The sequence below is a fragment of the Boeremia exigua genome, assembly GCF_020726555.1.
Source record: "Boeremia exigua strain MPI-SDFR-AT-0100 chromosome Unknown C7974scaffold_10, whole genome shotgun sequence".
In the NCBI taxonomy this organism is placed as follows: Eukaryota; Fungi; Ascomycota; class Dothideomycetes; order Pleosporales; family Didymellaceae; genus Boeremia; species Boeremia exigua.
The window spans coordinates 1,406,105-1,428,774 of NW_025763527.1; the positions used below are offsets into that span (position 1 = coordinate 1,406,105).

Sequence of the window (22,670 nt, forward strand, 5' to 3'; positions counted from 1 at the left end):
TCACGAGATAACCACCAGCCTGCAGCACTGCAGGTCCGAAGCAAATTGAATTAGGGCACGACAGCGGATATGCACTCCACACGCGCTCGGCGGCTGGAGTGTCGCGTCTACCAAGCATGTCTATCTATGACCCAGGCATTCGCCCATGTGTACATCGAGGTCCTGATACGCGTTTGTTTTGGAAATGTTGGCAGGTTGCATGGAACAGGATTGTCTTGTATTTACAGATGCAATCACGCAGTGAAATTGAACGTTGGAAGACGGTGTAGTTGATATAATATTACGTCCAGCAGCGCTGCTTAGCTACTCCGTCCCTTGAGGGCACGCATAGTCAGTGTATGCAGTCAGTGTACGCAGTCAGTGTATGAGTTGTCATGATATCTCGAAGGCATTTGAGGCAGGAAGGCAGTGAAGACCACTCGTCCATCATGCTTATTAGCACAAGCTTCCACGGCGCAAAATGCAACGCGATGCATGTCGAGTCCCCAAGACGAGACAGCAAGGAAGGATGAAGGCTCATCATCCACCAACAAGGTTCTCATATGAGGCTAGCGTGGAAACTGTGAATTGTGAAGTTTTCATCGTGAGGATGCGACCAGACAAGCAGGCTGCAGCAAAGGTTCCAGAGACCAGACGATGCTGGCTGGTAGAGGGTGAAGTCAGTAGAAATAGAGCAGCTAGCCACACTTGCAGCGCTCAGGCAAATCTCGCTAGACGCTGCTGGGCGCCGTCCTCAGTGTTAGGCGCGCCGGATTCTGAGTTTCATTTCGACGTGTTGGGGATCTAGGCTTGGCCGTTAGCAGCGCACAAAGCAAATAACGGGCAAAAGCGCAGGGTGAACATGGAGGTCAGACAACAGTACTGGCAAGTAGCAGTCGCCCGGCGAAGGGCAACCGAACAGCGCTGGTTTCTTCAAGGTCGAATCGGATTGGAAAAGAAGTTGCATGAGTATCATCTCGCCAAGGGAGCGACGAGCAGAGAAGCCAGACGGCGACGTACCTGTGAGTGTGGCGCGCAGGGCCCAACACGAGCGGCGGCGAGCACAGCGGCGGCGGGCAGCGCGGTGTTGGGCAGAGGGAAGTGCTGGCGGCGAAAAAGTGCAGCGGTCGAGAAAAGTGAGGGCTCGCGCTAGCGTGGGCGCCAAGTGGCAGCGCTCGGGCTGCGCTGCACTCGTCCAGCAGGCTGGCGGAGGAGAGGATCCTGGCTACACGAGACGAGCATCGAGCATCGCCGCAGACGCAGACGCAGACGCCGCCGCCGCAGACGGAGACGCAGAGCAGAGCAGACGCCGCCGCAGCTGCCGCCCCAGACGCGACGAGATCGCAGAGCCGGCCGCGCAGCCTCCGAGTGGTCGCGGAAGCGTGCAGCGAGTGCGCGACCCCGTCCGTCCCCGTCCAGCCAGTGCAGTCCAGCCACCGCTGGGCCGCTTCGCAGATCCCCTCGACACCACCACCATCGAGCGCCGCGTCTCCAGCACCCTCAGGCCCCGCCCCCTCTGCGCACGGCGGACGCATTGTCGCATCGTCGCCGCCGACCGACGACCCGCCGGCGCCCATTGCGGCCGCTCTCCTGTTTTCGGGGCGAGTTCTCTCCACGACGCCCGCACGCCCCGTCCGACGCATCGCGCCAGCACCCGCACCCCGACCGCGACACCACCACCGCGCCTGCGCCCGCGCCGCCCATCAGCGCGCCCGCACGCCGCCCGTTCCTGTTTGCGTCGCCGCCTGTCTGCCCGCCGCCCGCCGTCGGCACGCCCAGCGCGACGCTTGCGCGCCTAGCCCACGTCTCGCCGCCGCTGCGCGCTCGCGTCTCGTGCTCGCACCGTCGCCCGCCGCCCGCCCGCTGTCTTGACGCGCCGTTGCGTCGCTGCCGCCCGCCGCCGCCGCCGCTCCTGCCGCCGTTGAGGCCGCGACGCCGCTGGCCACAGCCACAGCCGCGACCCCCGCCTGCACGCCGTCCAGCGCGCCGTCCAGCACACCGCCCAGCAAGCCGCCCAGCACGCCGCCCAGCAACGCGCCCTCTGCACACCGTGAGCCCCCAAGATGATGACGACGAGCTATCCCCCGCACAACGGCGGCATGCACCCCCAAGGCCTCCCGCCCGGGCACCCCATGGCCGGCGGAGGCCCCAACCCCGGCCAGCACATGCCCCCAGGCATGCACCCCGGCGTCTCGGGTCCCAACGGCCCCGTGAGCCAGGCAGGGCCGATGATGGGCATGCAGCCCGGCATGCAGCCCAATGCTCACGCCCTCTCCCACCTGCAGCCGCAGCAGGCGCAGATGTTCCAGCAGCAGCAGCCGCAGCACCCCGGAATGAGTGAGTCCCGCTCGCGTGTGTTCCACTCATCTGCTAACAGTGCTCCGTAGTGAACCCCGCTATGATGCAGCGACAACAGCAGGCGCTTCAACAGCAAGCCTTCATGCGACAGCAACAGTCCCAGCAAATGCAGGCTCAGCAGCAAGGTGGGATGGGCATGGGATTCCCGAATGCCATGGGCGGCATGACCCCGCAGCAGATGCATCAGCTGCGAGCGCAGCAAATGGGTCAATCGTTTGTGCAGCTACCGCCACATCTGCAGCAGTTGCAGCAGCAGCAGCAGATGGCAAGCCAACAGGGAGGCAATCCTCAGCAACAGGTCGCTATGGCACAAGCCCAAGCCCAAGCCGCGCATCAAGCCCAACAAGCCCAGGCGCAGCAGCAGCAGCAACAGCAGCAGCAACAACAGCAACAGCAGCAGCAGCAACAGCAACAACAACAACAGCAGCAGCAGCAACATCACTTACATCAACAGCAAGCAATTGCTATGCAGCACGCGCAGTCACAGTCAAGTAATCACAGCCAGTCTGGAAATCAAGGACCGCCGACAACTTCGCAGCCGCCACAAGGCCCGTTGCGCCCGCCGTCTGCAATGAGCCACCAAGGACAAGCTTCGCCGGCTGCCCAACCTCAACCTCCGCAACAGCCACAGCCGCAGCAGCAGCAGCAGCAGCAACCGCAACAGCAGCCGCAGCCGCAACAGTCGGCACCTCAACCTCAGCAGCAAACACCAGCGCCGGCTCAGCCTCCTAGCCTTCCCCAGCAACCCGGCCAGCAGCCCCAGAATCAAGCCCAAATGCAGCAGCGCAACGCTGCAATGGCACAACAGGTTCAAGCACAAGCACAAAGCCAAGCGCAGGCTCAGGCGGCTCAAGCACAAGCGCAAGCTCGGTCTATTGCCCTGATGAAGCAAAGCCAGGCACAGCCTAGTGGGCAGGGGACGCTGAAACTGATGAACTTTGTAGATCAGCTCGGCAAATTCACTGTAAGTACTATGCTCTCATTTCGTGGCCGTGGCTAACAGATCTAGTCTGCTCGTGGAGAGCAAAATCAGGTGTCTTTATGGCAAAGCTTTGTGGACAAGTTCTTCAACGAGAGTGGATCTTTTATCCACGTGCTATACTCCATGTCTGCAGAACGGACAAAGCAGTTTGAGATCGTCTGTGCCGCATTGCCACGCTATTTCTACACCGTCTTCAACACAGACATCCAGAATATCCAGATCACACTGGACGGAGCTAAGGAGAACACGGGACCCTCGGAGAACAAAGTTACCTGCGACCGTGCAAAGTTCATTTACACGTACGAGAACCAGTGCCAGGTATGTTTTCTTGAGCCGCTCACATCTGTCTTTGTACTAATCAACACCACAGGTCGTCTACACGGGAAAGTTAACAGCTTTCTGGTCAGGCTCTGATAAAATGGAATGGCTACAGTTTGAAGGGACAGGACATCAACAGTACATCCCACGAAATGCTCTCGAACACCTGTTCCAACAGCCGTCGCCGAATCCGATGAATCCAAATCAGTCGCCACGCATGAATAAAAACGCGGCCAAGAACAAGCAACAGCAACAACGCAACGCACTAGAACCGCCAGAACCTTACTTACCTCTGTCCAAATTGCTTAGTACTGGTGTAACGGACCTGGGAATACCTCCCGCGCTCCAGCATTATCTCGAGGTCAGCATCTCTCACCAGTCTTTACGTGTGTACCGACACTGACCGGACCAGATCTACGAAACGATGAATAACATGTCAAGCTTAATGACTCACTATCTCGAAAATTCCAATATGAAGCCTAGCGAAGCGCTGGAATCGTGGAACAACATGATGCAGACGACTTCTGGCGCCATGATACAACAGAACCCCCAACTGCAAGGACAGCAGAATTCTGGACAGCAACAAGGAAATATGCCGCCTGGGGTACGCGGGCCACAGGGTCCAGGCCAGCCCGGTCAACCCATGTTCATGTCACCAGCCATGGCCAACCAATTACTGCCCAATGGAGCCATGAATGGATCACCTCACTTGATGCACACGCCGTCACCCGCGTCCCATCAAATGGTCAAGCAACAAAGCCAGAACTCCCACACGGCTAGTGTTAATACCTCGCCTAATGTCACAGGGAAGCGAAGGCGGAGTACTGTCAAGATAGACCAAGATGACGACGGGCCCAAAATCAAGCAGAGTCCGCGAGTGGGAGGCGGAAAGAGAATGAAAGGAGCCAACTAGACACCATCCAGCGGCTTTGAAATTCATTCGGGTTCGACACTCTATCTAGGTCCCACCGTGGTCTTTGGCTGGACTATGTATTGACTGGTGTGCCTCGGACTGTGCAAGCAGCCCGACATTGGTGCCAGTAGCCGCCTTCATCAGCCATGACTACGGACCTGGATCGCGAATTGTACCACGGAGACCACGACTGGAGGTGTCGAGCCCACATCGCCCAAGCCCTGCTTGTCTCTTCCCTCCCATCCATCTGCACAGCATCACGTCTTTGATCATGTTCAGCGCGGCGTTTCGACTTTCAGTCTTATTATTCCATACACCATCTCATTTGGCGCACCTGTCAACTTACCATTGGGCGGAATATCTGTTGCCGTTAATTTATCAACCCTGTTGTCATCCATCTTCCTTTGGCGTCAAAGGCATCCTGTGCGCATATCCTCGCTGCTCACAACCTGAGTTATATAATCACTTCTTGTACATTACGGTATGCTTGCGTGGGTGCGCTGTTGCGATGCGCGTTGGTGCATAGGAAAAGCATCACGGTTTGCACATGAGAGGTGTGTTTTGGATGGCTTTATACGGAATTCAAGATTTTACGACTTCACCTCCCCTTGTTTATCTCAGTATGTGGAGCACGCTGAATATGTTTGTTAATTGACAGACGAACTGCACCCTTTAAACATCTCCTCCGTCGAAAGTGACAGCATGTCTTCTACATGTCATGCCACAAGCTTCACGGCTACACGTGATGTGTTCTGTGTGAACAGTTCCAAATGATAGCACATAGTCAGACTGGTCGATCAGATCATACAGAGTGAATTGACCTCCATGTGACATTGAGGGGTGGGCTCCTCACTGCTGAAAAGCGGAGAAAGAGTCGCCCCTTGGTTCGTCGACAACGTTAATGACGTTGCGGATGATGTACGGAATTTGACATTGGGCTGAAGTGATGGGGCTTTGCACAGTTATATGCGAATAGGCTGACGCAGCAATGATAGCGACGGGATCACATGCGGTTTTTTGCAGCATACTGTTTGTGCTCAAACACTTGTAGACAAGATAGGGGGTACTGGCTGCCTAGACACATTTGTCGCTTTCAAAGATGAGCGAGGACTGAGAGCAAGCATAGTGGGCACACCTGGTGTATGTTATCACGTTGGTGCGCGAAGAATTTGGAAAATTATCGGAGTCTGGCAGTGCGCTATTCCGACTGATACTGTAATTGTACAAGAGATTCCAACAGAGTTATACAAGCAAACCCACAATCGGCGAACCCACCTTACGCGTTCGGCCTGCTCTCTGCTGGTTTCTTCGCCGAGTTGACAAGCGCAGCCCATGCATCACCACCAGCATTCTTGTCTTTGTTCGATGCTCGGAAAATTGCATCAAGGCCTGGGCTGCTCGCTTTCTTGATTTGCTCCACTGACATTTCCACGTACTCCTGAACACCACCGGAAGCCTTGGCTTTGATCGCCATGTCCGCCTTGTTGATTGCGCTTTCGAGGTACTGTCGTCTGTTCTCGTCAAGTGCCTGGTTCGTGGATGCGGTCTCGGCCTCCGCAACAGCCTTTGCAAACTCAGCCTTTCTGCTGGCCTTCAATGCCTCAGGACCACCGAGCACGTCGATTTTGGCCTTGATCTGGGCAAGCTTCTCTGCGTTTGCTTCCTGTTTGGCTTCATTGTATGCTTTCCAGCCACCAGCTTCCTTTGCCTGGGCGCTCAAATGCTCCCTGTATGCAATTCGCCGCAACTGGGAGATGTGCATGTTGGGTGTCCCAAACCGCTTTTGAATTTCTTTGATATCCTGGGAGCTGAACATGTCCTTGGCTTTCTCGGTAAATTGGGCGTGAAGCTTCAATCTGGCATCAATACGCTCTCTCTCGCGGACGAAGGCGAGCTTCAATCCTTCTTCTTCACTATCGACGAGGCCTCTTTCCACGTACCGTCTTGCAGCTTTGGTCGCAGAGACGTACTCGCCATATGCCTTCTTGCGAGCCTCCACCTCCTGGGTGGTGAGTGCGTCTTTGATTGTTGCTTCAGTGCCGTCGACGACATCCTCTGCGCCCTCTTCCCCGGCCCACATGCCCTGGTCAACACCCTCGACCTCCGATTGCTGAGCGCGAGCTTGCTCGCGGGCCAATACCCGTTCGGCATAACTCTGTTGAGCGAGCATTGCAGGTGTCGGCCACTGCTTGTCGATGGTGGCCTGGTCAATGCCCAACGCAGCGGCCTCGGCGCGCAGTCGATCGATGACTTCTGGCCTTTGCATCAAGGTCCACCTCAGCGCCCAGCCGATTGGGCCCAGCTCTTTGATACGCTGAGCACTACCCTTGAGCAGGTACTCATCGAGGCCGCCTTCACGGTCAATGGTCTTCATCACATTTGCGGTGACGCGCAGCTTTATCCGCTTTCTCAGCGCAACCGAATACAGGCTCTTGGACAGTACATTGGGCGTCCACTTCCTCCGTGTCTTCGTCTCGGTCTTGCGCGAGACGTTGTTGCCGAATTGGATCATTTTCTCGCCGTAGAGGCCTCTGTCGGCCTGCTTGAACAGCGCATGATCGCCGTGCGGGTAGTCGGGGATGTGGCGATCTCGCGATATAACGTGCTTGGGCAGGTGGGAGCCGAGGTCGCCGCCTTTGCGTCGCTGCAGCGGGTTCTTGATGGCGAGAGACGCGGAGGTGCTAAAGGCTCGCTGGGCCGACGACGCGGGGCGGACGACGGTGGCCAGGTGCCCCGACAGCAATTGGCAGCGGGGATGCATGATGGATACGGCGGCCGGCGGCGGTGATGTGGCCACGGCGTTGGGGTCGATGGCAGCGACGCGGAGGTCCGTCGCTTGAAATCTTTCGAGCTTAGACGGGGAATAGCGCGGTGCGGTGCGGACCACCGCGCGTGCGCGGGCACTCGACGACTCTGCGCAAACCACCCTGGTCGCACGTTCCAAACCATCCAGACGGCCGCTGTCTGCTCGCCGCCCCCTCGACTTTGCGCAGCTGGTGCACCGAGACCCAGGAGCCGCCACTCCCACACACCATGCAGGACAGCACGCAACCCTCGACGGCGAACATCGCGCTCGCGTGTGCAATACTCGCCGGCGTCACTGGCTACTTCCTTGGCACCGCAAAGTCACTCGGCCTGTTTGGAGGCAGTCCAATCTCTGCGCCGCCACGGGGAAAGAGCGGGAAGGCACACGAGTCTGAGGCAGAGTCCAGCGACGACGAGGACGAGGACGAGGATGACGACACTGCACCTGCTGAGTTTCCGGGTCACAGTGAAGAGTGCAAGATGGTGCTGGTAGTCCGAACAGACCTGGGAATGACAAAGGGTTGGTATTCCTCTACATACAAACTAGAAAAAACAGAGGGCCCCGTGGATGCTGACCACCTCGCAGGTAAGATTGGTGCACAGTGCGGTCACGCAACGCTGGCATGCTACAAGCACTTCCTACGACACGCACCAAACTCGACTATTCTCAGCCGCTGGGAACGAATGGGCCAGGCCAAGGTAGCGTTGCAGGTCAAGGGCGAGGAGGAGCTGGAGATCTTGCAGGCTCAGGCTGTGAGTCTGGGGCTGGTTGCGCACATTATCCATGACGCCGGCCGTACGCAAATCGCGAGTGGGAGTGCGACTGTCTTGGGCATTGGGCCTGCGCCGAAGGGAGTCATTGACCAGGTAACTGGCCACCTGAAGCTCTTGTGAAGAGGTACCACGGCACACTGTCACCAGTAACAGCGCGAACGCGCTTTAAAGTATGTAGCCAACTGGGTTTGTCCCAAGCATCATGGACCGACGGTCTAGCAAAAGGGAACAGGAATCAGTCTGCCTGGCGCGCACCTTCCACCGAGCTCAAACCTTGCGGCAAGCTCAGATGTACAGCAACGCACCGACTTGCTCTCCAGCCTGTCGTTCGGAAATTGACGCCCACTGATCAAGACGGCTCCATGGTCACGAACGAACTGCCAGCTCTCGACCGAACACACCCCTAGGGGTGGACGGGAAAACTGGCACAGGCTGTTGATGAAGAGAACGTCCACGCGCCGTAGAAATTTATTTTGTAGCTGCGCGCGCAGGGTCCGGGCGCGCTAGTAATAGTGGCGCTTGGCGCGATTTCGCGCCTCGACCATGACATACCAAGCCAGTGCCTACCTCTTCTCACTGAGCCAACAGCTCGTGTAGCTCGTGTAGCCTAAACTCTACTCCTTGGTCGGATTCTGCACACCACCATCGCACCTACCTCCAACAGACGCCGCAGCGATGGCGGATCTCAGCATCGATGAGGCGAACAAGATTCGCCTTTCCATGGGCCTGCCCGCGCTTCCAGGCGGCTCCGCCAGTGCTGCTCCCGAAGGTCCAACTTTCAAGTCCGCGAACGCAGCCGACGACTCAGACGAGGAACCAGCAAGCACGATCGACACGCGCCAGGCTGCCGCTCACGATAACTGGTTGAAGCTCAATGCCGAACAAGAAGCCAAGAAGAAGCGCGAGGAGCGCGCGGCTGCGATCAAGAGGGAGCGCGAGAAGGCTGCCCGCACCGCGAAGCTCGAAGGCAAGGGGCTTGCCGACGACAACGACGACGATGACGATATGGCCTGGCTGAAGAGCAGCAAGAAGCGCCAGAAGAAGATCCTCAAGGCCGAGCAGATGCAGAAGGAACTCGAGGAGCGGGAACGGCAGGCTCGTGAGGCCATGCAGTACACAGAAACAGATCTTGCAGGCGTCAGAGTTGGCCATGAAGTCGATCAATTCGATGATGGCGAGGATCAGATTCTAGTGCTCAAAGATACTGCAGTCGATGCTGAAGACGACGACGAATTGGAAGCAGTGGCCCTGAAAGAGAGAGAGCGTCTACAAGAGCGACTGGACTCAAAAAAGCGAAAGCGCGCGTATGATCCCAATGACGAGAGCGGCCAAAAGTCCATTCTTGCCCAATATGACGAAGAGATCGATGGCAAGAAAAGTAATGCTTTTACATTGGATGGCAAAGGACGAACCGTCGAAGACGTACAGGCAGTAGCTGCAAGGGCTGGGCAGCCGAAGAGAGTCGCGATCAGTCTCGACATCCTTCAAGACGATGCGCCGCTCAATGACTACCTGGATTTGTCCAAGACGAAGATGAAGAAGCCAAAGAAGAAGAAATCTAAGAGTGCGAAGCGAGAACGGGTTGAAGATGACGAGGAGATGATGCTATTGGCGGTCGAAGATCCTGGTGAACACATGGAGCTCGATGCCACCGAATCAAGCGCACCCAAGCCAAAGAAGAAAAGCGTGTTTGACCAGTCTTTCATCGATGATGACGACTTACAGGCTAACCTTGCCGCACAGCGACAAAAAGCACTCAGGAAACGAAAGAAGATGCGACCAGAAGACATAGCTCGTCAAATGAGGGAAGAGGCCTCCGCACAACCGACTCCGGATTCGGAGGAAAAAACTCCTGAAGAAGGCGATGTGGAGGGTCTGGTCATCGATGAGACAACTGAGTTTGTGCAGAATCTTGGTGCAAATGCAGACGATGATGAGGAAGAAGCGAGGAGGCGGCGAGGGAAATCGAGCCATGTGCTTGAAGGCGTCAAGATTGAACGACCCATCGACGAGGACGGTGACCTCGCCATGGATCAGTCTTATGCTGAAGTCGCAGAAGCTGAAGATGCACAGCAACGCAGCCAGTCCCGTGCGAAATCACCTGAAGATTTCAATACCGGCCTTGAAGCCGAGAAGACTGTCGATGGAGGCATGGGTGCCACACTTGCACTTCTGCGACAGCGGGGTCTTGTAGCTGCGGAAAATGATGCAAGCACAAAGAATGCGCTCTACCGCGAACGCCAAAAGTTTCTTGCGGACAAGCAGCGAGCCGAAGGCGATGCTGAACGCCAGCGCAAGATGGCTCGTGAGCGTGAGCGCAACTCTGCCCGCTGGAATACCATGACACCTCGCGAACGCGAGGAATGGGCACGTAAGCAGAACACCAATGCCGACGCCAGTGAAAGTCGCAGGCTAGCGGAGATCTTCAACAAGGAGTACAAGCCCAACGTCGAACTGAACTATGTAGACGAACACGGCCGCCAAATGAATCAGAAAGAGGCATTCAAGCAGCTGTCACATCAGTTCCACGGAAAAGGAAGCGGGAACACGAAGACGAAGAAGCATCTCGACAAGGTGGCTCAAGAAAAGAAGAAGATGGCTGAAAGCTCGTTGGAGGTTACCAGAGCAGGTGGTGTTGGCAGTGCTCACGATCAGCAAGCGAAGAAATTAAAGACCGCCGGTGTACGCTTACAATAACGTTCAAATCTTAGGTCTGTAATCAATACCCACATTCATAAGATACAACAAATTCAAAAGAATTGTACTTTGAGCTGAAGCTTCTAACTCACCTGGTATTCTACATATTACATGTTACATACAACAGTCCGGGTTTGCGGCGTTCTCGTCATCATGATACAGCCGCGAGCCGTGCTGTCCGCCAGTGCGTGATATCGATCCCGCGCTATTTGTTACCAAGCACTGAGACGCAGGACCCGTAGCGTCGAGCTGCCTCTACTTGCGGACATACACGTACCTACCTAGTCTCTGGGCTTAGGAACCGCGATTAGGCTCTAGAGCTCTAGGCCAAGAGACTGGGAGTGAGTATAGGACTGGAAAGTGGGAATGGGAAGGGGACTGGGACTGGGACTGGGACCGAGAACTTAGACAGTACGGCATTGCTAATTCACCCGAAAATACGGTGTCATATTGGTGTGCGAGGAACTCTTTCAGCCGCGTGCTATAGTACTCTTCTGGGTTGTTATAATTGGCGTACCAAAGTGAAGATCAAGCTTAGCGCTCATCTAATTTGTTGAAGCACTTTATTGTGCTTTTATCTTGCAGTATAAATACACTGTTTATTTAAAATTTACCAGCGAGCATTTTATAGCGTAATCCCGCAATGGTGTTTGAAGAGCTGCTAGAGTTGCTTATCCTTAAAGACCTCAAGCAATTGTAGCACTTCTAGAGAGAGGCGGAGTTCTGCTAGATGCAACATGTTATCTGGACCGCAACTAACAGCTCTTGTGTTGGCCTTCCTAATGCTAAAGGCAAGGTAGGCGACATAGCAAGGAAGATGTGCAATATGCCTGCGACATTCTGTTGGCTTCAGTCCGCGCAGACAGGTGCTCCCTATGCCCTCAAGAAGTCTTGAATAGCTAGTAGGACCTTTGCCACTATATACGAAGAATGGCATTGAAGGTCTGTTAACCTTAATGCCGAGTTTGACCATTTCTTCACAGCGCCTCTTCAGATTACAGGCACAGAACTGTCGGGCCTACCCCAGATCCTGAATGCGGGTCCATCGCTCTAGGAAATCTCAGTAGATACGGATAACTATCTGGTGCATCCTCTTCCTTCTGCTATTCCCCTTGTATGCGACCACGACGACGCAACAGACGAGTCTGAATCAGACAGTTTCGTTAGTCTGCACGAAGTGGAGCGCACGCAGACTGTGCTGGTCATTCTTACTAGGACAAATCGAACCAGCACCAGTATCCACGTTACTCTGGATCGTCTCACCCATTAGCTTTCCCCATAGAACGAACCAATGCTATTGCACTTGAATACCTGCGCATACCACTGGACATCGCCGCCCAGTTCATCATTTAGTTGGAGGTCAACTCGCACACAGAATCCCGCGGCCGCACCTCTAGACGCGAGTCTCTATACCCATCAAATTCACATCAGATACGAACGCGACACATAGGCTCAAGCTATGCGAGCAGATGAACTTGAAATCGGGTTCAAAAGTTAGCCAACACAAAATATGCTGCCATACGCGTTCACGTACACCTCTCCATACAAGATCCAAACTGCGAACTGGAACTTCTGCCATTCGGCCATTTGGCGATTCGTGGAAACTCTAACCATGAATGCGTCCCCAGTTCATATTTCCACATAGGATTGAGGCCCACGCTGAGTGCAAAGCTCGGAATTGGTTCATTGGCAGTGGCGGAAGAGCTGGGGTGTTTAAAGTTGTTGAATATCTACTGCGTCACGCGGTGTGTAGCCAACAGTCTTGTCCCAACTGACGACGATTTCGTTATGTACTTTTGTCCATAGTTGGAGAGAGAGCAGAGGGAAGGAGAGGAGGGGAGAGCAAAGAAGCTACTTGTATGATTGATGAAGAAAGAGCTTCTTGAGACAGTTCCTCTCACGTGTATTAAGAATGTTGTGTTTACTGCCGCTACCCTGGCAATTCTATGCAGATACCGGACTGCACCATTTACAAAAATGTCTTCGCAAGCCCCTCTCGAAGTTTGCAAATCCACGATAACGAACAGAAAGCGGCTACAGTGTCCGTCACCTAATGCGCGCAGAAAGTCAGTGCATGCCTAGCAAATCCTATATCTAGTATAACTTTTTATATACTCTAGCTATAAAGCTTAAAGTTTTAATAGTTATATTAATATATACTACCTACTATAAATTAAGATCTTTTAATATTTTATATATTATTAAGCTAATAATAGTTAAGTAGAGTTTTAAGTATTAAGATAATAACTAGTATCTAATACTTCTAATATAAAGGCTAAAGTTTTAACTCTATTTTTTTTAGAAAATATAAAGGCTAATTTATTTTACTTATATTAATTTTGTCGGCCTAGGGCCTAATCCACCCCAGGTCGAATTTTGTGTTCCGATTTTGTGAACCCCCCCCCCCCCCCCCCCCTTAGATTTTGAGACGAATTTTGCTAAGTACACTAGCAGCAGCCAATATAGCTAAGTAATAGAGACAACACCAACACTATAACAATTAAGCACTACTTAGGCAGCTGTTTAAGCAGCTATTTAGCAGCTTTACACACGTTCTCTATTAACACATTATAGTTATCTACTAACTAAGTAAATCTAGTTATACTATAGGTCTACTAAATGCCTAGAACCTTATGCTAATTGTTTTAGCTATAATCCTAAGGACTAAATTACTAAGCGCTGCCTCTTAAGCTTAATATATATAAAGCAGACGCCTTTCCTTCTACCTCTTATATAAGTAGCAACCTAAGCTACTCTATGCATGCCTTGTTTACTAGCTAATTATACTTAGGCCTAACTGCCCTACCTTTAGTAATCTTGTCTTAAATAATTTAAATTTGCTAGTTTATACTTACTCTCTCTTATATAGTAAGAGCAGGTGTGCAAGCCTATACTACCTTCTAACTAAACTAGACTATTAAGGTTATACTTTAAGCAAAGCTTATAAGCACTATTTAATTAGTTCTTAGAGATAAATACTATTAGGGAAACTAAAGAGGTCTTACACTAAGGAGTAGAGATATAATCTATCTATCTTAAGGGTAAGAGGTAATAATAAGTAGTATAGAGTAGACTATCTAGCTTAAAGGTTAGGGTTAAGATCTAATATTATAGATTAATACTTAGGTTAAACACAAACTATAAGGGTTATATTCCTACTTACTATATACTATAGAGAGTGTAGTAGCTTACTAAGCTTAACATAAGCTATATAAGCTCTATATAGGACCTACTTTAGCTTAACTACTAAGGAGTAAGCTTATTATATAACTTATAATAAAACTATGCTATATAGGAGAGCCTATATAATATTGCACTAAGTATATTAGCACTTATTAAGTATTAGTAGCTATTTAGCTATAAAAGGTAGATTATAATACTTGCTCTTCTCTCTTCTAGATTTATTCTAAATCTGTTAGCTATTCTTTATAAGCTTACCCTGCTACTACTCTAGTGTCTATAGTAGTATTATATCTTCTACTTCCTAAAAGTAACTCTACTTAAGTATTAAAATCTATTAACATAATACTATTACTCCTATTTCCTATTATAAAGTTATTAAGATAACTTAGAATACTCTTTACTCTAGTAAATTCCTAGTTAGGTATAGTGCTTAGGTAATCACAATATAGAATCTCCTAACTCTATAGAGTATTTTCCTGTGCCTACTAAGCCTATAGCTCTACTAGCTCTAGAGATATTAATTATCCTATTCTTAGTAGTATAGAGAAGCTTCTAGAATAAGCTTACAAATATATACTACTATTATTAATAGAGATTACGTGTATAGATGCGTAATCTACTTAGAAATTCTATTAGTATATTACTAATAAGAATAGTCTAGTATTATCTAGAATATTCTGCTTAGTAATATAGTAGGGAGGAAGAAAGTATAAATACTTCTATTCCCCCCTATATTATCCTATACCTAGCAACTAAGAGTATAAGCTATATATACTATTATATATCTTTATTATCTACTCTTTTTTATATCTTTGTTATCTCTTTAGGCTATACGCTTCCCTATTAGGAAATTACTAGTCTAGTAAGTCTAGGTCTACTAGACTAGGGAGAAAGTAGACTAGTCCTCCCCCTACTTTCTTTACACCTATAATTATTACTTTGCTTCTAGTTATAATCATTTTATTATGCCTTCTACTAATAACTACCTAAAATATTCTAAGTATATATATATTAGTTGTCTATGCATTAACTTATCTTAGGAGTCCTTAGATAAGACTAGGGCTAAATATAAGAAGAAGGTTAAAGAAGATAAAAAGTTGCTAGTAGAGGTAATATTATACCTACTATAAAATAAGAAGATTCTTATATAAGTAAAAGATAGGGCTATAAAGAAGGCTAAGTGTTTAGTAAATAAGATAGATATAGAGAGTAAAGATGTTTAGGCTAAGGAGATTGCCTATCCTACTACTAATATATAGGTTGCCTTTTCTTCTACTATATAGTCTACTCTTAAGTATCTTAATAAGTTTGCAAACCTTAGTACTAGTAAAGTAGTATCTAGTAGTTTGTAAGGTATGTCTCTAGTTCCTATATATTTTCTAAGTTTAGGTATCTTAACTATTTAACTAGGTATTCTTTATCTAGTCTAGTTTCTTAATGTTTTATTATTTTCTTAACTTCCTATCTATTATTACTATTATTTTAGTAATAGAAGTCTTTTTAAGTTAGTATACTAGCATTAGCTAGTTCTAATAAAGTAATATAGAATATAGAGTATATTTTTAGATCTTTTAGTAGCTTAAGTTAATAGTTAACTAGGCTAATTTTTTCTAAAATAAAAAATAGTCTAACTTTAACTTTACCTAGTTTCTTTATTAGTCTTCTTATACATAGTATAAGAATTAACTACTAAAATCTTAAATCTTATAAATAAGATACTACCTAACTTAAATAACCTCTAACTTAGCTCTAGCTTAATTCTAAGTTAAGCCTTAGATATATCTATAGCTATCTAGAACTAACTCCCCTCTAACTTAGTTCTAACTTACCCCTATTGCTATTTCTTATCTATCTATAGCTAACTATGACTTATAGGTATAAAAGGCAAGCCTATAGTAGTTCTAGGATAGATAGTTTTTAAGTATTCTTTGTATAAGACCTATAGGAATAAGATTCTCCCTAGTTATTAACTTTCCTAGTGCTTCTATATACCTTATAGTAGAATTAGAACTATATTAGAAGGTCTTATTACCTATATTAATATATTATACTTAAAAACTTATCCTAGCTAGTAATAGCCTCTAAATAATATTATACTAGTGTTTAGTTATAAGTAAGTAGTCTAATATATATCTAACTATACTACTTCTAGGATTACTTACTTCTAGTTAAGATACTAGAGACCTCTTAATAACTAAAGCCTTTAGGTTTAGATTATTACTTTAGAAAAGTTATATTAGATTATACTATAGTAGAGATATAAAGACTACTAATAACCTACCTAAATTAGACTTAATATAATATTAGGTATAATAGCTAGTCCCTTAACTAGATCTTAAGCTAAGTCTAGAAAGGGTAGGTCCTATAAACCTCCTTCTAGTTTAGTCTAAGAATAACTCCTACCTTTAGAGGAAAGTAGGTTAGAATTAGACTACTTATATATAGCATTAGCCTATAAGATTAGTTAGTTGTATTAGGAGCTAGCTAAACTTTGTGCTAGTCTTTATTCTATAAACCTTCCTTATCTCTCTACTAAGACCCCTAAACTATAAAGGGTCTAATAAATATCTAAAGCAAATACTATCTTTATAACTAGGGAAAAGCTAAGTAAAAAGACTTCTAATATTAAAGTACTTACTAATAGGAATAGCCTTACCTTTTAGTAATAGTAAGTATGAATATAAGATTAACTTAGATTACTATTAGTCTACCTAAGCTTATATAGCCCTTGTTTAGGGTTATACCTCTAGGTTAGCTAAAGAGTACCTAGAACTCTAGTACTTATTAGATAATAATAGTAACTATTTCTATACTATAGAAGAGATAATATTACTTCTATAAATATACTTTGTTACTAGAAATAAGTAGGTAGAGAGTTAAGCAATTTTTAATAAACTTTAAATAGAAAGGAATAAAACTTTTCTAGCCTTTAAAAGTTATTTTCTTAGCTTAGCTATTAAGAGATAAGTACCCTAATTAGAGTAGTTTTATTACCTATAGACTAAACTTACTCTAGCCCTTTAAGTACCTAACCTAGGTTTTAAACAGCAATAGGCAAACTCCTTCCTATAGATAGTAGAACACCTTACTGCCTATAATATAGAATAAAGGAACAATCTAACAGTAACACCTCTAGCTATTGCCTAGCCTCTGCCCTTTAGGCCCTAACCCTAATTAGACCTAAAGCAGCCTACTATACTATTATACTAATAAGAATATCCTAACCTATCCTATTTAACTATATTTACGCGCAGCACCCTAAACCTGCAAGCAACGCTAAGCACACTAACGCCTATAAGGGATCTAACGCCTGGTACTTGCTATAACTATAGTAAACCTAGATATTTTATAAAAGAATGCATAATGCCTTAGGTGCGCAAAATTAAAGTTAAATAAGAGGAGTTTATAGACGCTAAGGAAGATATAGATAAGGACTTAACACCTATAGGAAATAGAGTTACCTAAGAGGATTACTCTACTTAGGCCTAAACTAATATAACCTCTTAAATCTTTCCTTGTCTTATTTGTTTAGTAGACCTTATTTCCTTTTAGAAACTATGCTGTGTTATAAGGGTTATAGTATACAATTCTACTCCTTAATTAACACTAGTGCCTAAGGTTTCTTGTTCTTAAATTTGTTAATTGCAAACTCTATTTCAACAGCCCTCTAAACCCCTATTTAGAAGCTACCTTTCTTAGTATAAGTAAAGGGTTTTTGGGACTAGATTATATCCCCTATGTCTTATTATATCTAACTCTATATAATTATAAATAGACAGAAGATATTTAACTGCCTATTTATTATTATTAATTTAGGTTCTTAAGATTATATTATTAGGATTGAATAGTTGTGCAGGTTTAAACTTAGACTTAATATAGAGCAGTCTTAGTTAGTTTAGCCTGCTAAGTATTTAAAATCCTATAACCCTGCTCCCCCTATTTTAACAATATTATATTAACCTGCAGTCTCCCCTAATATATAACTAGATATTAAGTAATAAGATAACCTATAGGATATAGATAATTATTAATAGGTATTAAGCCTGTTAGCAAACGTGCGTTGTATGCAAGGCATAACCCCTATGCTAAAATTTTAATCTTAGCCTTTAGCTATAGTAAATGAAACTCTAATAACTATACCCTAATTCCCTTCTATACTATATCTGTCTAAGGTTGCTACTATTGCATTCTTATCTGCAAATGCCTTTTATTTTACTATGTAATAACCCTAAAACAAATTCTTTATTACTAACTTATATAAAATCTAGCAATTACTAGATAATTACTAAGATAACTCTAAAAACGCTTATCTCCTATATAATAAGCTGCTAGCTAGATATTACTAATATGCTAATATGTTTAATGAGATAGAAGCTAAGACACTACTACCTTATTAACTATATAATTATAAGATTGTGTTAGAAGAACCCTTACCTAACTTATACTCTCTATTATATAAGCAGAACCTTAAAGAACTTAAAGCTATAAAGAAGTTTATATAAGAATAACTTAAGTAAGGATAGATTAAGTATAGTTAGAGCTCTTTTGCTTCCCTAGTCTTATGTGTATGCAAACTAAATAGTAGTCTGCAGATCTGCATAGATTACTAGAAGCTTAATAACCTTACCTATAAGAACTTATATCTAATACCTTGCATAGATAAATTGTTAGCATGCCTGTTAAAAGCTAAGATATTTAGCAAATTCGACATCTATGCAGCATTTAATTAAATCTAAATAGATCCTACCTCTAAAGAGTATACTATATTTTATACCTAATATAGCACCTATAAGTATAAGATATTACTATTTAGCCTTTATAATAGTCTAGCTACCTACTAATAGTATATAAATAACGTGCTTATTAATTATTTAGACAACTTCTATATTGCATACCTTAATAATATCCTAATCTACTCTAAGGACGAAGCAACTTATAAGAAGCACGTTAAGCTTATTCTTGAATAGCTTAGATCTGCTAGTCTCTAAATTAATATTAAGAAAAGCGAGTTCTATATTACTAGAACTAAATACCTAGGCTATATTCTTACTAATATAGGTATTAAAGTAGACCCTAAGAAGGTGCAAGTCCTATATAATTAGAAGCCCCCTATAACAATTACTAGAGTTAAGTTATACCTTAGTTTTACTAGTTTCTATTAATAATTTATGCCTAAGTTCTTTTAAGTTACTTAACTTTTAATTACGCTCTAAAGCTTAAGTAATAAGTTTAAGTAGATAGAGGCGTGTTAGACTAGTTTTAAGTCTCTTAAATAGAGTCTTCTAGCTATACTAACCTTATATTACTTTAACCCTATATACTCTATAAGGATTAAGACTAATTTATTAGATAGTATTGTTATAGGTGTCTTGTCTTAAGAACACCTAGATAAGCAATAGTATCCTATTGCATTCTATAGCTATGTCCTAGTAGGAGTAGAACTTAACTAGGAGATCTATAATAAGGAACTATTTGCTATTCTTTACGCTTTTTAAAATAGTAGGTAGAATTAACTTTAATTATAACTTAGATCTAAGTATGCTCTAACTACTAGTTGCTAGAATATTTTATAATTACTAAGGTTCTTAATGCATGTTAAGCCTATTAGGCAGAGGCATTAAGCCTATTTAATTTCTAGATTAAGTATATGCCTAGTAAGTAGAATAAACGCGCTAATATCCTAAGCTAACGCAAATAAGACTTAAGTAACCTTAAGGCAGCCTAGCTAGATAATTAATCTTAAGTGTTGCTAGGTCCCTACTAACTATACCCTAGTATTAACTCTAACTTAGCTAAGTAATACCTAGAAATAGTAGTAGTAATAACCCTTACCTCTATAGAAAAGAAGATAGAACTTAACTTACTAGAAATAGTTAAAGCTATTCTTTAAGCAAACTATAATAGTTTCCTCTAGGAATATTAAGCCCTACTAGAAAGGTATTAGATTTACTATAGCTTATTACTATATAAAGACTACCTATATATGCCTATAGATCCTCTACTCTATACCTACACTATTTATAAAGTCTATAACTAAGTATTTACTACTTACTCTAGTGCTAAGAAAATATATCAATTATTGTCCTAATAATACTATTAGAAAGGCATAAGTGCTACTTATAATTGCTATATGCAAAACTATTTATTTTATTACTATAACTATCTAAGATAGACCTAACTCTATAGGTACTTGCATCTACTTCTAATCTCTAACTAACCTATGCAGCATTTATATATAGATTTTAAGTTATTTCTAAAAGACAAAGCTAGATATAATTAAATCCTTATAATTATTAATTATCTCTCTAAGCAAGCTATCTTAATACTATACTATAAGATAACTACTACCTAAAGTATAGCTAAACTCTTTATTTAGTAGGTATATTAGTTTAGAAATACCTCTAAGTTAATTGTTTCTAACTAAGGTCCTTAGTTTATATTAAGCTTCTAGTTAGAATTCTGCCGCATTATTAGTTTAAAGGTTAAGCTATCTACTACATATTATAAGGAAACAGATAGTTAAACTAAAATTATAAATAAATATATTAACTAATATTTATACCCTTTTATATTATACTACTAGAATAACTAGTCTAAATTGCTTCTAATAATAGACTAAGTTTAGATAACACTGTAGTGGAGTGTCGACTACTTAGTGCGACTTAAGGCTCCATTAGGACCAGATGCAAGGCGTATGCACGTAATAAAGACTTGTAGCTTAAAAGACTAGTCCTAATAGACTGTTAGGAGAGTTAGACAATATACTACACTTCGACTATGCATATTCCTACTACCACAAATTGGCATCTCTAGCAGGGCTTAAACCCGCAGCCTTTAGATTAGAAGTCCAAACTGCTGCTATGCTAAGCCTAATAACCTATTAAGCTACGCTATAGACTTTTACTTCTATATATAAGTTTACTTTCTTCTTTTCTTCCCTTCTATCTAGATATAACTAAAAGACAGTTATAATATAGTATAAAGAACTAGTTAGCGCAAAAGGGAGGTGTCTATTCTAGCTTAAGAACGTAGCAAGCGTGCAGGTGCAAGATTACCCTCTAGCAAGGGAGATCTCAACAAGCTAGCAATAGGCCTAACAATCCCTTAGCAGCAACAACAGAAAGGAATCTAATTTGCGCAACTATAGCCTTACAGCATGTCTAATTATCTATTAGGACTACCTTTTAAAGGGAACAAGATTAAACAGTATATCTTTAGTAGTTCTAGGACACGTTATTAATTATTATAACTATAATATACACTCTAATCTTACTTATCCTATTAGTTATTAAAGACAAGCTCTAAGCTATGTCTAACAACTAAGATTTCAGTCCTGCAAGCTTAATAGAAGGCAGCATTACAGCTACGCCCCTAGGTGCTAAAAACACAGCAGGCTAGATAGCCCTAGACCCCTTTATCTAGCAACCTATAACTAACAAGCTATTAGTAATTAGCAATAACCTCTAAGCCTTCCTTGCAGACATTATAAGAGGAGTAAGCTATATAGCGCAAGCTAATGCCTAGCGCACTTATATAAATAAGAAAGCACCCTTTGCTAACGTCCCCCTTATATTTAATAGGGACAACATTACCTTATTCCTTAAGAAACTTAAGTAGTAGTCTAGCTTCTATTAATAGACTATTAGAGACTAAATCTTGCAACTTCTTAGCTACTATAACTATACTTAGCAAGATATTATTAAAACAAGCATAACTAACTTTGCAGTCACTTAGAACGCTAATAACTAGTTAGGCATAAAGGAAGTAATAAGGAAGCAATTTTGCAATCTTAATTAAGCCTAACAAGAAGAGACTAAGGAGTTACTGCGTGCCTAGTATATAACATGCTTAGTAATAACAAACATGCCCCTGTAAAGCTACCTTAACAGCTTTAGGCCTTAATTTAATTAATGCCTTAAAGCAGGCATAGTCTTAGAGGCATATAAAGGATTCTATCTTACTAAGGGACTTAATAAGTAGCAGCTTAACAAAGTGCTAAATAAATTTAAGTTAACTATAATAAAGCTAGAAGAGTTCTGCTACACTAAGATTAAGCCTTTTTTTAGCAAGGTTGCCTCTAGGGAAGCTAAGATTAAAATATTCAATCTAGCTTTTAAGAAACAGGCAAGACTAAACTCTAATAGACTATTAGCTAATAACTTATTAAGAACTATAGGACTACTACTATTTTAACCAGCGCAAATAGACCTAAACAAGGTGCTTAAGCAACCCTAGAGAGAGCGCAGAGTGTAGATACCGCTAGGGCACAAGCCTACTTAGGGAGAGGTAGATAATCTAATTAAGAAATTCTTACGCGTTAAGCTTAATAGAATAAACCTGTTACTTATTATATAGGCTCTATAAGAAGCAGAGCTACTAGCTAATTTAGAGGTGTAGAAGGAAGTTATAATAGCAGTAAACTAAGTAAACGCGCACTAAGGTATTGTTAGAACTTAACTAGTAACAGCTAGCCACGCCCTACTAATAACTAATTTTTAGCCTACTCTGCTACTAATAAATAATTTCTAACTAGCACTATACTAACTAACCTATAATTTAGCAGCGCCTAGGGCCCTAATAGACTATTAGGCGTGCAGAAAGCAGGGACACATAGCTACTAATTATAAAGATTATATAAAGCTAATTTAAAACAAGTAGATA

General features: G+C 44.4%; 4 protein-coding genes across 4 annotated transcripts; 3 read left to right on the forward strand and 1 right to left on the reverse strand.

Moving 5' to 3' along the window:
* Nucleotides 1-1,905: 1,905 nt before the first annotated feature.
* C7974DRAFT_39762 (LIM-domain binding protein-domain-containing protein) lies at nt 1,906-4,686 on the forward strand. Its single transcript, XM_046142217.1, has 5 exons — nt 1,906-2,316; nt 2,367-3,301; nt 3,347-3,637; nt 3,690-3,998; nt 4,050-4,686. The coding sequence occupies exons 1-5, from the start codon at nt 2,043-2,045 to the stop codon at nt 4,548-4,550; spliced, it is 2,310 nt and encodes a 769-aa protein (XP_045994231.1). The 5' UTR covers nt 1,906-2,042; the 3' UTR covers nt 4,551-4,686.
* Nucleotides 4,687-5,656: 970 nt separating this feature from the next.
* Nucleotides 5,657-7,379, reverse strand: C7974DRAFT_401179 (50S ribosomal protein L24). The gene has a single exon (XM_046142582.1). The coding sequence runs from the start codon at nt 7,309-7,311 to the stop codon at nt 5,827-5,829; it is 1,485 nt and encodes a 494-aa protein (XP_045994232.1). The 5' UTR covers nt 7,312-7,379; the 3' UTR covers nt 5,657-5,826.
* A 204-nt stretch (nt 7,380-7,583) lies between these two features.
* On the forward strand, nt 7,584-8,249 carry C7974DRAFT_416280 (peptidyl-tRNA hydrolase PTH2-domain-containing protein; the record flags this gene model as incomplete). Its single annotated transcript, XM_046143970.1, has 2 exons — nt 7,584-7,875; nt 7,942-8,249. The coding sequence occupies 2 exons, from the start codon at nt 7,584-7,586 to the stop codon at nt 8,247-8,249; spliced, it is 600 nt and encodes a 199-aa protein (XP_045994233.1).
* A 278-nt stretch (nt 8,250-8,527) lies between these two features.
* On the forward strand, nt 8,528-10,887 carry C7974DRAFT_39767 (SART-1 protein). Its single transcript, XM_046142225.1, has one exon. It carries the CDS (start codon nt 8,805-8,807, stop codon nt 10,824-10,826), a length of 2,022 nt encoding a protein of 673 aa, XP_045994234.1. The 5' UTR covers nt 8,528-8,804; the 3' UTR covers nt 10,827-10,887.
* Nucleotides 10,888-22,670: the final 11,783 nt, after the last annotated feature.